Raw genomic sequence first — 21,835 nt, 5'->3', positions numbered from 1 at the left:
TCTGCACACAGGTCCCCAATTTAAAGTCTGTACCTCGCTTGAAATCCAGCAGGAACCAGCGGTAGCAGAAGTAGAAGTGAGTATAGTCCCCGTTCTGATGCATCAGCTCAAACAGCTCTGAGTCCAGGATCTGTCAAGGAAGGAAAGGCAGCATCAGCCTCCTGGGAAAAGGTTGGAGCAGAGGAGACAGCTGAATAAATGGTGGTACATCCACACACCAGACACCATACAGTCCTTAACAGCCAGTTACAGTTTAAAAAATGGGAAAAGATCTGAATAGACATTTGTCCAAAGAAGATTCACAAATGGCCAAGAGGCATATGAAAGATGCTCAGCATCCTTAATCCTTAGGAAAATGCAATTCAAAACCACAACAAGATACCAATTCACACGCACTAGGATAGTTAAAATTAAAAATGACAGACAATAACAAGTGTTGGCGAGGATGCAGAGAAACTGGAACCCCCATACACTGCTCCTGAGAATGTAAAATGGTGTGTGCTGTGGAAAACAGTGTGGTAGTTCCTCAAAAACTTAAATACATCATTTCCATATGATGCAGCAATTCCACTCTTAGGTATATACCCAAGAAGAATGAAAACATCTGTTGGTCAGGTGTGGTGGCTCAGCACTTTGCGAGGCCAAGGCAAGAGGATCACTTGAAGCCAGGAGTTTGAGACCAGCCTGGGCAACATAGCAAGACCCTGTCTCTAAAAAAAAAAAAAAAAAAAAAAAGAATTTTTTATTAGCCTGGCATGGTGGCCTGGGCATGTAGTCCCAGCTACTCAGGAGGCTAAAGTGGGAGGATCACTTGAGCCCAGGAGTTCAAGGCTGCAATGAACTATGATTACACCACTGAACTCCAGCCTGGGTGACAGAGTGAGACCCTATCTAAAAAAACAAAATGAAAACAAAAACATATCCACATAAAAATCTGTACATGAATGAATGTATGTAATGTGTTATTCATAATAGCCAACAATGGGAAACAACTCAAATGTCCATCAAGACATGAATGGATAAATAAAAAGTGGCCTATCCATACAATCTAATTTAATATTATCTGGTAATAAAAACAATTTTTTTTTTTTTGAGACTGAGTCTCACTCTATTGCCCAGGCTGAAGTGCAGTGGTGCAATTTCAGCTCACTGCAACCTCTGCCTCCCAGGTTCAAGCGATTCTCATGCCTCAGCCTCCCAAGTAGCTGGGATTACAGGCGCCCGCCACCAGGCCTGGCTAATTTTTGTTATTTTTAATAGAGATGGACGGGGTTTCACCATGTTGGCCAGGCTGGTCTTGAACTCCTGGCTTCAGATGATCCACCCGCCTTGGCCTCCCAAAGTGCTGGGATTACAGGAGTGAGCCACCGTGCCTGGCCTCGAACTAAGTTTTGATACATGCTACAATGCATCATACATACATGATAAACCTTGACATCGTTATGCTAGGTAAAAGAAGCCAGTCACAAAAGGCCACATATTGTATGATTCCATTTACATAAAATGTTTAGAAAAGGCAAATCCACGGAAACAGAAAGTAGCTCCTTGGTTTTCAGGGGCTGGGGAGATGGAGGGGATGGGGAGTGGTTGTTAGTGAAGAATTTCTTTCTGGGGTGATGAAAATGTTCTGAAATTGGTGTTGTTGCATAACTCTGTGAATAAACAAAAAGCCACTGAATCGTACACTTCAAAAGGGTAAATTTTCTGTATCTAAATTATATTTTAACAAAACTCTTATAAAAAAACAGATGGTGGACGAATACCTCCAGCTATTGGATATGCTATTCAGTGGGAAAAAAACATGTTTGAAAAATAATGTACAGAAAGAAAAGTATGTACAAATGACTCTAATTATGGAAAACATGTACATAGAAAATGGGCAAAGCGTATGAATAGGCACTTCACAATCCAAATGAACCAAAAACTAGAAGATATTCAATTTCACTGTCAATCAAGACAATGCAAACAAAATCACAATGAAAAAAACTGAATGAAGAGGACATACTATTTGATCGCACAGCAGGGTAACTATGGTCAATAATAATTTCACTGTACATTTAAAAATAACTAAAAGTGTATAATTGGATTGTTTGGAGCACAAAGGATAAATGCTTGAGGGACTGGAAACTATATTTTCCACAAACTCTATTTTCTTATTTCACATTGCATGCCTGTCTCAAAACAACTCATGTACTCCACATATATATACACCTATTATGTACCCACAAAAATTAAAAATAAAAAAATTATAAATCACAATGGGATGCTCGATCATATCCAAGAGATTGGCAAAAATATATAAGTGTGACAATATCAAGTGAGGATGGTGTGTGCTGAAATCCTTACCATACTGCCCTGGAGCATTAAGAAACTAGTACAATCACTTTAAGAGTGATTCGGTTGTGCCTGATAAAACTGAGGATGTGCATTCTCTCTGCTCCAGCAATTGCACTCTGAGTAGATGCCCAAGCAAAGTTGTTGCGTGCATGCAGCAGGGATGCACACAAGAATTTCAGTGCAGCGCTGTTTGTTTGTTTGTTTGTTTATTTATTTATTTATTTATTTATTTTGAGACGGAGTCTCGCTCTGTCGCCCAGGCTGGAGTCCAGTGGCGCGATCTCGGCTCACTGCAAGCTCCGCCTCCCAGGTTCACACCATTCTCCTGTCTCAGCCTCCGGAGTAGCTAGGACTACAGGCGCCCGCCACCACGCCCAGCTAATTTCTTCGTATTTTTAGGAGAGACGGGGTTTCACCGTGTTAGCCATGATGGTCTCAATCTCCTGACCTCGTGATCCTCCCGCCTCAGCCTCCCAAAGTGCTGGGATTACAGGCGTGAGACACCGCGCCCGGCCGCAGCACTGTTTATAAAGGCCAAAAACAAAACCCCAAATTCCCCAAAGCAAAAGCAAAACTAAACCAAATAAAAACAACCTAAATGACCACCAACAGGAAAATGGATCCAAATCAAATGTGATAGAATGCGTTGTACTCCTAACACAAAAGACTGTATTCCGGGAAAGAGGAATCAACTGCCCCGTGGTTGACGAGCCTCTCAAACTCGTTACTGAGTATAAAGACGAGCTGCACAAGAGTTCATACCATTTAAAATATTTATGTAAAGTGGGGAGTAAAGAAACAGAGTTGTATGCTGTTTAGGAATATATGCATATATTGTAAAAGAATTTTTAAAAATGCATTATAATGGTGAACATAGGAATCTGCAAAGTGCTTACCACTGGGAGGACAGGAGTGATGGGGAAAAGCCATCAAGAAGGGGTACACGAATAATGAAAAATCTATGGTTAATTTTTTTTTTGGGGGGGACAGAGTCTCGTTCTGTCACCCAGGTTGGTGTGCAATGGGGTATCTCGGCTCATTGCAATCTCCACCTACCGGGTTCAAGCGATTCTCCTACCTCAGCCTCCTGAGTAGCTGTAGCTGGGATTATAGGTGTGCGCCACCACGGACCTGGCTAATTTTTGTATCTTTTTTTTTTTTTTTTTTTTTTTTGAGACGGAGTCTTGCTCTGTCGCCCAGGCTGGAGTGCAGTGGCGCCATCTCAGCTCACTGCAAGCTCTGCCTCCTGGGTTCACACCATTCTCCTGCCTCAGCCTCCTGAGTAGCTGGGACTTTAGGCACCCGCCACCACGCCTGGCTAATTTTTTTAATTTTTTTAGTAGAGACAGGGTTTCACCGTGTTAGCCAGGATGGTCGCAATCTCCTGACCTCGTGATCCGCCCGCCTCAGCCTCCCAAAGTGCTGAGATTACAGGCTTGAGTCACTGCACCCGGCCAATTTTTTGTATTTTTAGTAGAGATGGTGTTTCACCATGTTAGCCAGGATGGTCTCGATCTCCTGACCTCGTGATCCACCCACCTCAGCCTCCCAAAGTGTTGGGATTACAGGCATGAGCCACCGCACCCGGCCAATTTTTGTATTTTTAGTTAGAGATGGGGTTTCACCATGTTGGCCAGGCTGGTCTCAAACTCCTGACCTCAAGTGATCCGCCCGCCTCTGCCTCCCAAAGTGCTGGGATCACTGGCGTGAACCACCACCCCAGGCCTGTGGTTAATGTGTTATTTCTTGGGGAGGTGGGGGTGGAAACATGGGTGTTCATTCTATTACTCTTTTACCTTTCTTATGTCCAAAATACTTTGTAGTATTTTAAAGTTCCACTAAAGAAGAAATCAGAGCTAACTGTAGCCCCACTGCTAGTGTGTAGATAATAAAGCATCCCTAACATTTACTCAAGTTAACACATTTGCATTCCTTCTAATCAAAGGGTTGAGTGTCTTAATTCCTCTGGGGAGTAGATATACTAATCGCTATGAATGCCAAAGAGCTAGCATTTATTACAATACTTCTCAAAATCGAGCTTGCACCAGAATTACCTGGAGAGCTTCATATGGCACAGACTCCTGGGCCCAACTCAGAGATTTTTATTCGGTGGAGGAAAGGTGCCCAGTAATTTGCACTTCTTTTTTTTTTTTGAGATGGAGTCTTGCTCTGTCGCCCAGGCTGGAGTGCAGTGGCTCGATCTCGGCTCACTGCAAGCTCTGCCTCCCAGGTTCACGCCATTCTCCTGCCTCAGCCTCCAGAGTAGCTGGGACTACAGGCGCCCGCCACCATGCCCTGCTAATTGTTTTGTATTTTTAGTAGAGATGGGGTTTCACCGTGTTAGTAATTTGCACTTCTAACAAGTTGCCAGGTGAGGCTGATGTTGCCAGCCTGTGGACTATGCTCTGAGAGGCACTGACATGGACTGTGCTAAGCACTATAAAATCATTAGTTTACTTCATTTCCATGATAATTCTAATAATTTATTGGGACTCATATAAGTGAGAAAACCTATTTCCCAGATGAGAAAACTGAGGCCCACAGAGATAAGAGTATATGCTGAGTTTGTATGGCAGAAATACAAACCTGGATTCCGATCCAGGTGGGCTCTAAATAGCTCACTCTGGAGCCACTAAGCTTTACTAACTGTTTCCCAAAAAAGTCCAAAGCAAGACTGGATGCTGGGTCATACCTGGATCAACGATCTCATGTTTGCAAAGTGCGTGTCCATGGCGCCTCCGTGGGGGAAGTTCTGGTTCATCCTCTTCATGAGCTCCGTGAAGCAGCTGAAGGCAAGGGCCTCTGAGAAAGCATCACAGAACAGTCAGATGCCCCGCTGCCCAAGTGATATGGTTCGGATGTTTGTCCTCTCCAAATCTCATGTTGAAATATGACCTCCAATGTTGGGGGTGGACCTTTTTCGTATTTTTAGTAGAGACGGGGTTTCACCGTGTTAGCCAGGATGGTCTCGATCTTCTGACCTCATGATCTGCCTGCCTTGGCCTCCCAAAGTACTGGGATTACAGGCCTGAGCCACTGCACCTGGCCAAAAGGCTTTATTTTTCAGAAAAGTTTTGATTTACAGAAAAACTGAGAAGACAGTAAAGACTTCTCATATACCCCACACGTGGTTTCCTCTATTATTAATATCTGGACATTAGCATGGTACATTTGTTGAACCAATACGGACACATTATGAATTAAAGTCCATATTGTATTCAGATTTCCTTAGTGTGTACTGAATGTCATTTTTCTGTTCCAAGCTCTCATCCAGAAAAGCACATTACATCAATCGGTCATGTTCCCTTAAGCTCCTCTTGGCCGTCGCAGTTTCTCAGGCTTTTCTTGTTTTTGATGACCTTGATAGTATTTTTTTTTCCTTTTTTTAAGACAGAGTCTCACTCTGTCGCCCAGGCTGGAGTACAGTGGCGCAATCTTGGCTCACTGCAAGCTCCGCCTCCCAGGTTCATGCCATTCTCCTGCCTCAGCCTCCCAAGTAGCTGGAACTACAGGTGCCCGCCACCATGCCCGACTAATTTTTTTGTCTTTTTAGTAGAGATGGGGTTTCACTGTGTTAGCCAGAATGGCCTCGATCTCCTGACCTTGTGACCTGCCTGCCTCAGCCTCTCAAAGTGCTGGGATTACAGGCATGAGCCACCGTGCCCAGAGACCTTGATAGTTTTGAGGTGTACTGGTCAGGTATTTTTGCAGGATGCTGCACTATTAGTAATGGAATTTATCTGATGCCTTTCTCATGGTAAGACTGGGCTATGGGTTATCGAGAGGAAAACCACAGAGGTAAAGGGCCAGTTTAATCACATCATAAGGGTATATACTATCACCATGATTTATGACTGCTGATGTTGGCCATGGTCACCTGGCTGAGGTCGTGTTTGTCAGGTTTCTCATCCCATCACTGCCTTCCATACTGCACTTTTTGGAAACAAGTCGCTATGTGCAGTCCGTGTCTAAAGTGTAGGTAGTTGGCCAGGCATGGTAGTTCATGCCTGTAATCCCAGCTACTTGGGAGGCTGAGGGAGGAGAATTGCTTGAACCTGGGAGGCGGAGATTGCAGTGAGCTGAGATGGCACCATTGCACTCCAGCCTGGGCAACAAGAGTGAAACTCCGTCTCAAAAAAAAAAAAAAAAAAGTGGGGAATTATGCTCCCCATTTATTATGTATTTATTTATTTAATTAATTTTTGAGACAGGGTCTCATTCTGCCACCCAGGCTGGAGTGCAGTGGCACAATCACGGCTCACTGCAGCCTCGACCTTGGCAGCCTCAAGTGATCCTCCTGCCTCAGCCTCCTGAGTAGCTGGGACCACAGGTGTCTGCCAACACACCTGGCTAATTTTTCTATTTTTTGTAGAGGTGACGTTTCACCATGTTGCCCAGGCTAGTCACAATCTGCCCACCTCGACCTCCCAAAGTGCTGAGGTTACAGGCTGAGCCACCACGCCTTGCCTATTTATTTTATTTTATTTATTTATTTTGAGACAGAGTCTTGCTGTGTCACCAAGGCTGGAGTGCAGTGGCACGATCTTGGCTCACTGCAACCTCTGTCTCCCGGGTTCAAGTGTTTCTCCTGCTGCAGCCTCCTGTGTAGCTGGAATTACAAGTCCCCACCACAATGCCTGGCTAACTTTTGTATTTTTAGTAGAAATGGGGTTTCAACATGTTGGCCAGGCTGGTTTCCAACTCCTGACCTCAAGTGATCCACCTGCCTCGGCCTTCCAAAGTGCTGGGATTACAGGTGTGAGCTACTGGGCCTGGACTTATTTATTACATTTTAGAGACAGAGTCTTGCTGTCCCCCAGGCTTGGAATGCAGTGGCATGATCATAGCTCACTGCAACCTCCAACTCCTGGGCTCAAGCAATCCTCTTGTCTTAGCCTCCTGAGTAGCTGGGACTGCAGGTGTGCACCACCACGTCCAGCTAATTTTTAAATTTTTATAGAGATGGAGTCTCACTATGTTGCTCAGGCTGGTCTCGAACTCCTGATCTCAAGCAATCCTCCTGCCTCAGCCTCCCAAAGTGCTAGGATTATAGGTGTGAGCCATTGCACCCAGCCCCTATTTTTTTAACAGGTTTATTGAGATTCTCATATAAAATTCACCCTTTAAATGTACCATTTAGTGGTTTTAGTACATTCACAATGTTGTGCAATCACCACTATTAGTTCCAGAACATTTCTTCACCCCCGCAACCCCAAAATCCCTATATCAATGAAGCAGCAACTTCACATCTCTCTCTCCCCCAAGTCCCTGTCAACGACTAGTCTTTCAGTCTCTATGGATTTGTCTATTCTGGACATTTCATATAAATGGAATCACAACATTTGTGCTCTTTTGTGTCTGGCTTCTTTCACTTAGCATTATGTTTTCAAGGTTCATCCACATTGTAGTTTGCATCAGAACATCATCCTTTTTTTGCCAAATAATATTCCATTGTATGGATATACCACATTTTGTTTATGCATTCATAATTTGATGGACATTTGGACTGTTTCCACTTTTTTGGGTATTATGAATAATGCTATTATGAACATATATGTACAGGTATTTGTATGCACATATATTTTCAATTCTCTTAGGCATATATCTATGGATGAAATTGCTGGGTCATATAGATAACTCTATGTTTATTACTATGAGAAACTGCCAGACTGTTTTTTAAAGTGGCCAAACCAGCCGGGCATGGTCGCTCACGCCTGTAATCCCAGCACTTTGGGAGGCCAAGGTGGGTGGATCACCTGAGGTCAGGAGTTCGAGACCAGCATGGCCAGCATGGTGAAATCCCGTCTCTACTAAAAATACAAAAATTAGCCAGATGTGGTGGTGGGCGCCTGTAATCCCAGCTACTTGGGAGGCTGAGGCAGGAGAACTGCTTGAACCCAGGAGGTAGAGGTTGCAGTGAGCTGAGGTGGTGCCATTGCACTCCAGCCTGGGTGACAGGATGAGACTCCATCTGAAAATAATAATAATAATAATAATAAATAAATAAATAATAAAGTGGCCAAACCATTTTACAATTCCACCAGCAATGTCCAAAGCTTCCAATTTCTCCATATTCTTATCAACCCGTGATTTTCTATTGTTTTGATTCTAGCCATCCCAGTGCATATGAAGTGGTATCTCACTGTGGTTTTGATTTCCATTTTCCTAATGAGTAATGATGTAGAACAGCAGTCCTCAACATTTTTGTTACCAGACACCAGTTTCCTGGAAGACAATTTTTCCATGGACAGGGAGTGGAGTCGGGGGGATGGTTTCTAGATGAAACTGTTCCACCTCAGATCATCAGGCATTAGATATTCAGAAGGAGTGCACAACCTAGACCCCTCACATGCACAATTCACAATAGGGTTCACGCTCCTATGAGAACTTAATGCCACCGCTGATATGACAGGAGGAGGGAGGTGGAGCTCAGGCTGTAATGCTCACTAGCCTACTGCTCACCTCCTGCTGTGCGGCAAGGTTCCTGTCTGTGGCACAGGGCTTGGGGACCCGATGTAGAGCATCCCTTAATGTGCTTATTGGCCATTTGCATATTGTCCATTTGCATATCTTCAATTCTATTGAGAAATGTCTATTCAAATCCCTCACCCACTTTAATCAGGTTGTCTTTCTTTTTTTTTTTTTTTTGAGATGGAGTCCCGCTCTGTCGCCCAGGCTGGAGTGCAGTGGCGCGATCTCGGCTCACTGCAAGCTCCGCCTCCTGGGTTCACGCCATTCTCCTGCCTCAGCCTCCCGAGTAGCTGGGACTACAGGCGCCCGCCACCACGCCCAGCTAATTTTTTGTATTTTTAGTAGAGACAGGGTTTCACCATGTTAGCCAGGATGGTCTCAATCTTCTGACCTCGTGATCTGCCCGCCTCGGCCTCCCAAAGTGCTGGGATTACAGGCGTCAGCCACTGCGCCTGGCCAGGTTGTCTTTTTATTGTTGAATTGTAAGAGTTGTTTATATATTTTGGTTACAAGTCCTTTATCATGCATATGACTTGCAAATATTTTCTTCTAGTCTTTGGGTTCTTTCACTTTCTTGATGGTATTCTTTGAAGTACAAAAGTTTTTAATTTTGATGAAGTCTAATTTGCCTATTTTTTCTTTCTTTATGTTTTTGGTGTCATATCTAAAAAAAATTCCCTAGCCCAAGGTGACAAAGATTTACTCCTGTTTTAAATTTTACAGTTTTAGTTCTTACATTTAGGTCTATGATCCATTTTGAGTTAGTTTGTTGTATGTGGTGTGAGGTAAGGGTTCAACTTCAATCTTTTGCATACGTCTGTCCAGTAGTTCTTGCACCATAAGTTGAGAAGACTGTTTTTCCTCGCTGAGTTGAATTGTCTTAGTATCTCTGTCAAAATCAATTGACCATCAATGTAAGGGCTTACTTATGGGCTCTCAATTCTATTCCATTGATCTACATGTTGATCCTTACAGAAATATCACTATCTTAAGTATCTTTGTAGTAGGTTTTGAAATCAGGTACTGTGAGTCCTGCAACATCTTCTTTTTTTTTTTTTTTTTTTTGAGATGGCGTCTTGCTCTGTCACCTAGGCTGGAGTGCAGTGGCGCAATCTCAGTTCATTGCAAGCTCCGCCTCCCGGGTTCATGCCATTCTCCTGCCTCAGCCTCCTGAGTAGCTGGAACTACAGGTTCCTGCCACTGCGCCCAGCTAATTTTTTGCATTTTTAGTAGAGATGGGGTTTCACCATGGTCTCGATCTCCTGACCTCGTGATCTGCCCACCTCAGCCTCCCAAAGTGCTGGGATTACAGGCGTGAGACACTGCGCCCGGCCAACATATCCTTTTAAAAATTGTTTTGGCTATTCTAAATCCCTTGAATTTCCATATCAATTTTAGGGTCAGCTTGTTAATTTTTGCAAAAAAAACAAAAAAACAAAAAAACAACAACAAAAAACAAAGGCAGCTGGGATTTTTGACAGAGATTGCACTGACTTTACAGATCATTGGAGAGCATTGCTACCTTAACAACACTAAGTCTTCCAATCCATGAATATGAGATATCTTTCCATTTATTTTGGTTTTTAAAATTTATTTCAACAATGCCTTGTAGTTTTCAATGTACAAATCTTGCATTTCTGTTAAGTTTACTCATAAGTATTGTATTCTTTTATTTATTTATTTATTTATTTATTTATTTATTTATTTATTTGAGACGGAGTTTTGCTCTTGTCACCCAGGCTGGAGTATAATGGCGCAATCTCAGCTCACTGCAACCTCCACCTCCCAGGTTCAAGCAATTCTCCTGCCCCAGCCTCCCAAGTAGCTGGGATTACAGGCACCCGCCACGATGCCGGGCTAATTTTTGTATTTTTAGTAGAGACGGGGTTTCACCATGTTGGCCAGGCTGGTCTCGGACTCCTGACCTCAGGTGATCCACCCACCGAGGCTTCCAAAGTGATGGGATTACAGGTGTGATCCACCATGCCCGGCCTATTTATTTTTTATTTTACTTTTTGAGATGGAGTCTCACTCTGTTGCCCAGGCTGGAGTGCAGTGGTGCAATCTCAGCTCACTGCAACCTCTGCCTCCCAGGTTCAAGCAATTCTCCTGCCTCAGCCTCCCAAGTAACTGGAATTAGAGGCATGCGCCACCACGCCTGGCTATTTTTGTTTACTTTTTTTTATGTTTTATTTTTAGTAGAGACTGGGTTTCACCTTGTTGGTCAGGCTGGTCTCAAACTCCTGACCTCTGGTGATCCACCTGCCTTGGCCTCCCGAAACGCTGGGAATACAGGCATGAGCCACTGCACCCAGCCAGTACTGTATTCTTCTAGATGCTATTGCAAATAAAATTGTTTTCCTAATTTCATTTTGGGATTGTTCATTTCAAGTGTATGGAAATACAAGAGACTCTTGTTGATTGATCTTATATCCTGCAACCTTGATACACTTATCAGTTCTAATTTTTTTATTCCTTAAGATCTTCTATACGCAAAATCACATCATCTGTGAACAAAGATAGTTTTACTTTCTTTCCAATCTGAATTACTTTTATTTCTTTTTCTTTCTTAATTGCCCTGGCTAGAACCTTTGGCGGCAAAAATAGACATACTTGTCCTGTTCCTGCTCTTAGGGAGGAAGTGTTCAGTTTTTCACCATTGAGTATGATGATATTTGTGAGGTTTCCATAAATGCCCTCTATCGTGTTTAGTTTCCTTCTATTCCTAGTTTGTTGAATGTTTTTATTATGAAAGGGTGTTGGATTTTGTTGTGTTTTTCTGTGTCAATTGATATGATTGTGTGGGTTTTTCCCTTTATTTTAGTAATGTAGTGAATTAAATTGATTGATTTTTGCATGTCAAACCATCCTTGCATTCTGGAGATAAGCCCTACTTGGTCATGGTGTATAAGCTTTTTTATATCTTGGTGAATTAAGTTTATTGGTGTTTTGTTGAGGATTTCTGCATTTGTATTATTGAAGGATATTGGCGTGTAGTTTTCTTATTATGTCTTTGTCTGTTATTGGTATCTGGGTGCCAATGAGACACCCAGTCCTCATATGAGGTCTGGCTTTATTGAATGAGTTAAGAAGCATTCCTTCCTTTTCTACGTTTTTGAAGAGTTCACGAAGAATTGGCATTAATTCTTCTTTTCTTTTTTTTTTTTTTTTTTTGAGACAGAGTCTCGCTCTGTCTCCCAGGCTGGAGTACAGTGGTGTGATATCGGTTCACTGCAAGCTCCACCTCCCGGGTTCACGCCATTCTCCTGCCTCAGCCTCCTGAGTAGCTGGGACTACAGGTGCCTGCCACCATGCCTGGCTAATTTTTTTTTAATTTTTAGTAGAGACAGGGTTTCACTGTGTTCACCAGGATGGTCTCGATCTCCTGACCTTGTGATCCGCCCGCCTCAGCCTCCCAAAGTGCTGGGATTACAGGTGTGAGCCACTGTGCCCGGCTGGCATTAATTCTTCTTTAAATGTTTGATAGAACTCACCAGTGAAGCCGTCTGGGTTTGTTTTTTGTTTTGTTTGTCTGTTCTCATTCATATTCATATAATCAGTGGTTAGCAAAGGCCTGTCTGGGTGTTGAGTATGGGGCACCATGGAATATAAGGACTTTTTTATTTCACTAGGATCTTGATGTGTTCACCAGACAGGCCTTCAGAGCACCTGGCTGGAGCCACATTCTACAGAGTCACAAAGTGAGATTAAGCCTTCTGCCATGCAGTGGAAAGGAAATGCACCCTCAGCCCTAGGGCAGTAAAGACACACTCACCATCATCCAGAATGACCAGCAGTGGAGCCAGAAGATCACACATGCCCTGGACATAGCCGATCTCAATGTGCTGCCAGATGTAGCTAGAAGAGACACAAGGGGCCAATGATGGCAGCCGTGGCCTGCCTCTCCAACCCACTCCACCTTCTGTTCCTCCTGCTTCGGTCCCCAATCCCTCACCTGGACCCCTCCCTCAGCCTCCTGCCTGCATCTCCATCCCCGATCTCTCTCTTCAAACATCCTATATGCAGCCACCAGGATGACCTCCCTAAAGGCCAACTCAGGAGGCCTCTTCAGGCTCAAAACTTGCACAAGCACCCTGCTGTCTGATGGGATGTTATCCAAACTCCTTTACTGGGGGTACAAGGAGTAATGGCCTCCTCTCAACTCATCTTCACAGCCTCAAACATCGCTTCCCACTGTCTTCCTCTCCAGCAACATTGACGTATTCACTTTGCACAAAAAAATCACAAATTTATGTTTCTGTATCTTTGCCCTACGGCTCCCTTTGTCAGGAATTGCAATCTGTCCCTTACTAATAACAGCTTATATTTATTGAGCGCTTACTGTATACTCAACCCACTATTTTCTTTTTCTTTCTTTTTTTTTTTTTTGAGACGGAGTCTCACTGTTGCTCAGGCTGGAGTGCAGTGGCGTGATCTCTGCTCACTGCAGGCTCCGCCCCCTGGGTTCACGCCATTCTCCTGCCTCAGCCTCCCGAGTAGCTGGGACTACAGGTGCCCGCCACCTCGCCCAGCTAATTTTTTGTATTTTTAGTAGAGATGGGGTTTCACCATGTTAGCCAGGATGGTCTCGATCTCCTGACCTCATGACCCGCCCGTCTCAGCCTCCCAAAGTGCTGGGATTACAGGCGTGAGACACCGCGCCCGGCCTCTCAACCCACTATTTTCAAAATAGTCATGTGAAACATGGACTATCCCATTTCACAGGCATGAGCCATTGCACCCAGCCTGAATGTACACATTTTTTAAATGTACATTTAAAAAATGTCCATGGATTATCCCATTTCACAGATGAGGGGACTGAAGCATAGACAGGTAAATGACATGTCCCAAATCATACACTTAATAATAAGTGGCAGAGGCAGTACTTGAACCTAGGAGGCCTTACTCAAGGATATATGATCTTAGCCTCTATGCTAAATGGTTTCTTTAGTTTTCTTTTTCTTTTTCCTTTTTTTTTTTTTTTGTTGAGACAGAGTTTTGCTCTTGTTGCCCGTGCTGGAGTGCAATGGTGCAATCTTGGCTCACTGCAACCTCTACTTCCCCGGTTCAAGCAATTCCCCTGCCTCAGCCTCCTGAGTAGCTGGGATTACAGGTGTGTGCCACCACACCTGGCTAATTTTTGTATTTTTAGTAGAGACAGGGTTTCGCCATGTTGGCCAGGCTGGTCTCGAACTCCTGACCTCAGGTGATCTGGCCGCCTCGACCTCCCATGAGCCGCCGTGCCCAGCCTATGGTTTCTTTAGTTTTCTTAATGTTGTCAAAATCCATCTCAAAAGGTCATCACCACTGTGAAGTCTTCCATGATTTCTCCCTATGCCTTAACCAGGGAGGAGTCAGTTTATTTTCACTTCTTCCCAGCATTTTTTTCATTTTAATGTAACACTTATGAGACTATATCATAGTTTAAAACATTTAAAAAATATGTACATTCAGGCTGGGTGCGATGGCTCATGACTGTAATCCTAGCACTTGGGAGGCCAAGGCAGGTGGATTGCCTGAGCTCAGGAGTTCAAGACCAGCCTGGGCAACATGGTGAAACCCCATCTCTACTACAATACAAAAAATTAGCCGGGCCTGGCAGCGTGCGCCTACAGTCCCAGCTACTCGGGAGGCTGAGGTAGGAGAATTGCTTGAACCCAGGAGGCGGAGGTTGCAGCGAGCCGAGATCGCACCACTGTACTCCAGCCTGGGCAACAGAGCGAGACTCCATCTCCATTAAAAAAAAAAAGTACATTCATATTATGTTATACAATATACAATCAATTAGATATTACTAAATTGTTAGTAGTCATTAATTCTGGGTGAGTGGCACTGCCGGGCAGAGATGAAGGGAGAAGTTTCTCTTTCTATCTTATGAACTTCTAATTTCTTTGATTTAGATTTTTGTTTTGTTTTGAGACAGGGTCTCATTCTGTTGCCTGGGCTGGAGTGCAGTTGTGTGATCACAGTTCATTGTTGCCTCAACCTCCCAGGTTCAAGCCATCCTGCTGCCTCAGCCTCCCAAAGTAGCTATGACTATAGGCGTATACAATCATGCCTGGCTAATTTATTAAAACTTTTGTAGAGATGGGGTCTTGTTATGTTGCCCAGACTGGGTCTTAAACTCTTGGCCTCAAGCAATCCTCCTGCCTTGGCCTCCCAAAGTGCTGGGATTAGAGTTGTCAGTGATTTAGATTTTTAACAAGCATGGGTTACTTTCATATTTTAAGAAATATCAATAATAATTTTTATTATTTTTATTACTTTTTAAGAGATGGGGTCTTACTCTGTCACCCAGGCTGGAGTACAATGGTGTAATCATAGCTCACTGCAACCCTCTAACCTCTAGGCTCAAGCTATCCTCCTGCCTCCACCTCCCAAGTATGCAGGACTACAAGTGCATGCCACTATGTCCAGCTAAATGTTGAGTTAAAAAAAATTATTTTGTAGTGATAGGGTCTCACTATGTTGCCAGGCCAGTCTCTACTTTTTTGAAGTCTGTGAAGAACTCAAGTGGCCTCAAGTGATCCTCCCACGTCAGCTTCCCAAAGTGCTGGGATTACAGGAATAATATCTTTTTAGTGAACAGTAATAACCAGTCTTAGATCTTGGCTTAAAGAAAAACAGAAAAAGGACAGATTCTACAGCCAGAGACATGGCTATGAGTTCCCGCTCAGCCACTGCCCGATGCCCACTCAGCAATGAGGCTCTTCCTGGAGCCTCCACATCGTCACCTATAAAAGGGGTTAATACCTCGTCGGGTTGAGGAATAAGTGAGTGATGATAGTACAGGCCTCAGGACAGTGGCTGGTATACAGTAAGTGCTTAATAAATGTTCTATATTATTGTTGTTAAATTTTCACTGTGGGCTAAGTAAGATTCCAGGTGAGTATGATGCCAGCTTCAGAAGCTGAAATAACTTCTAGGCGGGCCCCCTACATCCCCCATCCCACCCACCCGCCATCCCCATCCCCTAGATCCCCTCGCTGTCCCCAGCCACCTGCACATGATGTTACGCAGCTTCTCCAAGTTGGCGGGCGTGAAGTACCAGTAGTTGCGGTCGCACCTCTGCACATCCTTCTCGATGCGGTGCAGGTTCACCGTGTACAGATCCAGCAGCTCTGGCTATAGGCCATCGGGGCACGGGGTAGGGGGAAGAAATGAAAAATTACATCTAAGTCCCCACTGGAAAGCAGCAATCCTATCTCCTCTTCCTAACCCTCTCCTGTTGTCACTGAAAATACATCTCCCACCTGGACCAGCCAGGTGTTTGATTTTGTTTGTTTGTTTTCTGGGAGGGTGTGGTTAATTTGCAGGATGAAAATTCTCCCTCAGAGAGTTACAACTATAGCTGGAAGTGAACCTCTCTCTGCTGAAAACTGGACAAGAAGAATGAAGAACTGCACAGAGGTCAAATTCTGGTAACGTACTGGCCTGGCTGCTTGAACAAGTACCTTAATTTCAAAATGGCTCAATGATATGGCAAGAAAATAAGAAATATTTAAGGACCAAAAACTAACCCAGAAAGGTGAGAAAACACCAAAGCTGGCCTTTGCCTTAAGGAAAGCTGCCAAAGTGGGAAAATTTAAGCTTAGATTTGATTGTTTTTTGCTCCCCTACTCAAGTTGAAGATCTAATAAGAGACTTTCCTACAGGAAGGTAGGGCCCTAAAGAGTCACACCCTCAGAAAGGGAAAACTAGAAAAACCCAGTAATATCTTGGGATCTCAAAACAATTGCCTGCCCACAGTGACAGCAATATTTTTCATCCACAGTTCACCTCATGAATGTTGTCACTTTGGGTCTGAGTGAAACAGTTACAATACCTGACTGATTATACCTTGAACATAGTTATTAAATTAAATGTAAATGTTATCTCCCTGCATAATTAAGAGCCACAAATCAGGTTTGTAACTCATGCGGTTTATAACCCAAACTCCCATTACCTGGGTGGTCTGAAAGATCAGAGAATGTAGTTGTCATCTCATATTTGTTATTTCCCTGGCACTAGAAAGAAGCAGAAGAAAACCCCTCTCTTGAGGAATCTACCTTCCACCTGGGTCTTAAATAGTACAGCAGATAATATCCCAAGAAATATGAGCTCATGTTCAAAAATCATGAAACACTCAGAGAAAGAAGGTGCCAGGAGTGATGGTTGGCATAAATACAAGAAAACAGAATCAGAGCCATCAGGGCCTCAGTTGTTAGAAGTATCAGAAACAGATCATAAAATAAGTATGTTTACTGTATTTAAAGAAATAAGGCGGGGCACCGTGGCTCATGCCTGTAATCCCAGCACTTTGGGAGGCCGAGGCGGGCGGATCACTTGAGGTCGAGAGTTTGAGACCAGCCTGACCAACATGGAGAAAACCCATCTCTACTAAAAATACAAAATCAGCCGGGCATGGGTGCGTGCTTGTAATCCCAGCTACTCGGGAGGCTGAGGCAGGAGAATCGCTTGAACCCGGGAGGCGGAGGTTGCGGTGAGTCGAGATCACGCCATTGCATTCCAGCCTGGGCAACAAGAGCAAAACTCTATCTCAAATATAAATAAATAAATAAATAAATAAATAAATAAATAAATAAATAAGAGGTTAACAATAAGAACAAAAGCTGGGGTGCACTGGTTCATGCCTGTCATTCCAACACTTTGGGAGGTCACAGCGGGTAGATCACTTGAGGCCAGTTCAAGACCAGCCTGAGCAACATGGCAAAACCCCATCTCTATAAAAAATACAAAAAATTAGCCAGGCATGGTGGTACAGCCCTGTAGTCCCAGCTACTCGTGGGGCTGAGGTGGCAGGAAGGATTGCTTGAGCCCAGGAGGTGAAGGCTGCAGTGATTGCACCACTGCCCTCCAAACCACGCACAGAAGGAGACTATTTCAAAAAAAAAAAAAGAGCAAGAGACTATAAAATAATCAAGTAAGTCATTTTATAGCATATTTGAAGAAAGGCCAAATAAAATGTTAAAAATATATTAAACACTAGAGATAGGTGACAGAAAATAAAACATTCTGGAAGAGAGAATTACTGAATTGAAAGGAGATCTGAAGAACGATCCAGAATTCAGCACAGAAGGACAAAGAAATGATAAAAAAGATAAGCAAGCTAGGTGCGGAGGCTCACACCTGTAATCCCAGCACTTTGGGAGGCCAAGGCGGGCAGATCACGAAGTCAGCAGATCGAGACCATCTGGCCAACCCGGTGAAACCCTATCTCTACTAAAAACACAAAAAATTAGCCGGGCGTGGTGGCGGGCGCCTGTAGTCCTGCTACTTGGGAGGCTGAGGCAAGAGAATGGCATGAATTCAGGGCGCAGAGGTTGCAGTGAGTCGAGATCACGCCACTGCGCTCCAGCCTAGGTGACAGAGCGAGACCCTGTCTCAATTAAAAAAAAAAAAAGAAAAGAAAAGCAAAAAATGTGGAAGCCACTGAGGTATGTGCTTCATCTAAATAAGAGAGTAGACTAAGAAAGAGGAAAACATGAGTGACACAAAAGGAAGCTCAAGATCAGGACAAGGAAGATCGTGAATGATAATGACACATCAGGTGCAGTGGAGTGGAGGGCGTCAGTAGGCTTTTGGGGAGAAGTCCTTGGACATACAGAACAAATGAAAAACATGATATGTCTAAATGTTTGAAAAGAGATTTAGGAAAGTGGCAAAGACTTCTGGGGGTGAACTGACTTTAAATATGCAGCAAACTAAGAAAAAGAAAACAGGAAAATGAAAACACATCTAGGAAAAACAAATTTTTTTTACAGGAAAGACAAAAATTAGGACAGTTTACTACATGGCTTACATATTACTCTTAAAATAATGCAAGCACTGACATTTACAGTAGATGCATAAAATATTATAACACTGTACACGTTTTTTTTTTTTTTTTGAGACGGAGTCTTGCTCTGTTGTCCAGGCTGGAATGCAGTGGTGCGATCTCAGCTCACTGCAAGCTCCGCCTCCCGGGTTCACGCCATTCTCTTGCCTCAGCCTCCCAAGTAGCTGGTACTACAGGTGCCTGCCACCACGCCCGGCTAATTTTTTGTACTTTTAGTAGAGACAGGGTTTCACCATGTTAGCCAGGATGGTCTCGATCTTCTGACTTCGTGATCCACCCGCCTCAGCCTCCCAAAGTGCTGGGATTACAGGTGTGAGCCACAGTGCCCAGCCTCCCTTTTTAAATGCTACGTTATCTTCTTTCCCAAATGGGTTTCTACAGTGAATCCTCCATGACGGAAAAAATGCAACGAACCAGAGGTCTGACTCTGGGGTCATTCTGGCTAACAGGCTTGTAGTACATCCCACCCTCCTGCAGCTGGAAAGAAGGAAATGGAACGGAGGGTCCTGGTGACTTACAGAGTAGGTGACACCGCTGGAAGACACAGGGGACACCTCGTTGGCAGAAGTAGTCACAGCCAGAGAAGCCAGGGCAGGGAAGAGACTTTCCATCTCAGGCTCCTCCGAGAGGTTGTCCTCACTGTCCGCCTGGCCATGTTTCTCTGCCTCGCTGCTCCTCCAGCCCTCCATCACAACATCGTCCTTTTCAGGCAGGGCCATGTCCAGGCTGCCCGTGATGGACATGAACTCGTCCATGCTCTCGTTGGCCAGGAGGTCGCTCTCCAGGCTGTCCTGCACGGCCAGCTCCTCCCGGGGAGCCTCATCCTGAGATGTGGTGGCCTCGCTGCTCTGCCTGTCATCCACGCTGCCATCCCTAGGTCGCAGCACCGGGGGGGTGTTCCGCTGGGCGTCCAAGACACTGTCTTCTGTGCTCAGACTGGGCTCTGAGTGCTCTGAGAGGCCCGAGGAGAAGTTATGGGAGGAAGGATGACCCGAGTCTGGGGAACAAGTGCCGTTCACTAGGTTCCCATTGGGGATCTTGGGCTGTTTCTCCTCCAATCTGCCTTCAGCCTCCACCTGCTCCACCTCATCCACAGACTCAAACACCTGAGGACAAGGTGCACAAAAACAGATGGACCGGCATGTCGACTGCAGCATTACTTACATCAGCAACCTAAACATCCAACAACAGGTGATCGGCTTAAATATGGATCAAGCATGCAGTGGAATACCATACAGTCAGTGAAAAGAACGAGGCAAAACAAGGTGTAATATACGCTCCCATTTGTGACAAATAAGAAAGTGATCTAGGCTGGGCATGGTGGCTCACGCCTGCAATCCCAGAACTTTGGGAGGCCAAGGCAGGTGGACTGCTTGAACCCAAGAGTTTGACACCAGCCTGGGCAACACGGTGAAACCTGGTCTCTGCAAAAAATACAAAAAATTAGCCTGGTATGGTGGCACACACATGTGGTCTCAGCTACTTGGGGGGCTGAGGTGGGAGAATCACCCAAGCCTGGGGAGTCAAGGCTTCAGTGAGCTGTGACCATCATGCCACTGCACTCCAGCCTGGGTGATGGGAGTGAGACTCTGTCTCAAACAGCAATAAAAAAGTGATCTATGTGCTTGTGTATGCATAAAATAATCCACAAAGAGACAAAAAAGTACTGCAGTTGACTCTGTTTTGTCTTGTTTTCTGAGATGGAGTTTCTCTCTTGTTGCCCAGGCTGGAGTGCAGTGGCACAATCTTGGCTCACTGCAACCTCCACCTCCCGGGATCAAGTGATTCTCCTGCCTCAGCCTCCCGAGTAGCTGGGATTACAGGCACTCGCCACCACGCCTGGCTGATTTTTGCATTTTTATTAGAGATGGGGTTTCACCATGTTGGCCAGGCTGGTCTCGAACTCCTGACCTCAGGTGATCTGCCCACTTCGGCCTCCCAGAGTGCTGTGATTACAGGCGTGAGCCACCACGCCCCGCCTGCAGTTGACTCTGAGAAGGGGGTACTAGGGAATCAAAATAAGGGGAGACAATAACTTTTCATCATATAGACTTTTACCATGTGTACATAATTTTATTTTTATGTATGTATTTATTTATTTAAGATGGAGTCTCGCTCTGTTGCCCAGGCTGGAGTGAAGTGGCACGATCTTGGCTCACCGCAACCTCCGCCTCCCGGGTTCAAGCAATTTTCCTGCCCCAGCCTCCCAAGTAGCTTGGATTACAGGCATGTGCCACCATGCCCAGCTAGTTTTTGTATTTTTAGTAGAGTCAGGGTTTCACCATGCTGGCCAGGCTGGTCTCGAACTGCTGATCTCAGGTCATTCACCTGCCTCGGCCTCCCAAAGTGCTGGGATTACAGGCATGAGCCACCGTGCCCAGCCTCATGTATACATAATTTTTCTCATTCAAAAAATTAGTTAACACACGGAAAAGGCCAAAAAAAAAAAAACAAAAAACAAAAAATAAAAAACCCTATTACTTTTACACCCATGTGGTTGACTATTATGAATCAATTTTTCAAGTTAGATATACATGAAATACTATGAAAAAAAACTCCAGAATACATTTTAGAGATTTTTTTGTGACTCTTTGTGTTCTTGGATCATATCAAGGGTACACAGTTAAAGATCATGTTCCAAAGTCACCTGAAATATTTCTTCCCTGTGTGGTTATGTCACCAACTTGATTTATGGTTAGTTTCATGTGTTTCTGTGTTTTCAAAAACTTCTTTTTGATTCAATTGATTTTAATTATGTAAAAAGTTTACCTAGCTTCAGAGTCAAAACCAGAGTTTTTTTTTTTTTTACTCCAAAATCAAAATTAGGAAGCAAGGCATATTCAAGGAAATGTAGCTTCTGTCTCTGCCCCCTCCTCTCTCGGTAATCATTCTGATTCGTTTCTGGTTTCTCCTCATACCATTCTCAAAAATGGAGGCAAATATATACAGATATTAATATTGCCTCTTCTTACACAAAAGGTGACAACACTCTATGCATGTTTTTGCACTTGGCTTTGTGTGTGCGTGTGTGAGACAGGGTTTCACTCTGTCACCCAGGCTGGAGTGCAGTGGCGTGATCATGGCTCACTGCAGCCTCAACCTCCTGGGCCCTGGTGATTCTCCCACCTTAGCCTCCGGAGTAGCTGGGACTACAGGCACGCACCACCATGCCCAACTGATTTTTTTTCG

At 44.4% G+C, this 21,835-nt stretch overlaps 1 protein-coding gene and 1 non-coding gene across 9 annotated transcripts in view; one reads left to right on the top strand and one right to left on the bottom strand.

Moving 5' to 3' along the window:
• SGSM1 (small G protein signaling modulator 1) overlaps positions 1 to 21,835 on the bottom strand; it is a 125,917-nt gene that overhangs the window by 14,346 nt on the left and 89,736 nt on the right. For 6 of the 8 annotated variants that reach the window (XM_001171406.6, XM_009438000.4, XM_016939828.4 and 3 more), the window contains 5 exons: positions 19,165 to 19,752; positions 15,809 to 15,933; positions 12,584 to 12,666; positions 5,030 to 5,139; positions 34 to 130 (listed from right to left, as the gene is read on the bottom strand). In XM_001171406.6, the coding sequence (XP_001171406.1) occupies positions 34 to 130; positions 5,030 to 5,139; positions 12,584 to 12,666; positions 15,809 to 15,933; positions 19,165 to 19,752 (1,003 nt within the window). Of the gene's footprint in view, positions 1 to 33; positions 162 to 5,029; positions 5,140 to 12,583; positions 12,667 to 15,808; positions 15,934 to 19,164; positions 19,753 to 21,835 lie in introns of all 8 variants that reach the window. The other 2 variants (XR_010156205.1, XR_001712926.4) reach the window with 1 other exon arrangement.
• Positions 16,552 to 16,619, top strand: LOC112206808 (small nucleolar RNA SNORD56). Its single transcript, XR_002941278.1, has one exon. It is a non-coding gene; the product is annotated as a small nucleolar RNA SNORD56 (small nucleolar RNA).

Source organism: Pan troglodytes, chromosome 23 (assembly GCF_028858775.2).
Source record: "Pan troglodytes isolate AG18354 chromosome 23, NHGRI_mPanTro3-v2.0_pri, whole genome shotgun sequence".
NCBI classification, from domain to species: Eukaryota; Metazoa; Chordata; class Mammalia; order Primates; family Hominidae; genus Pan; species Pan troglodytes.
Note: the sequence above shows the minus strand (reverse complement) of the source record. Positions and strands in the feature narration are given on the sequence as shown.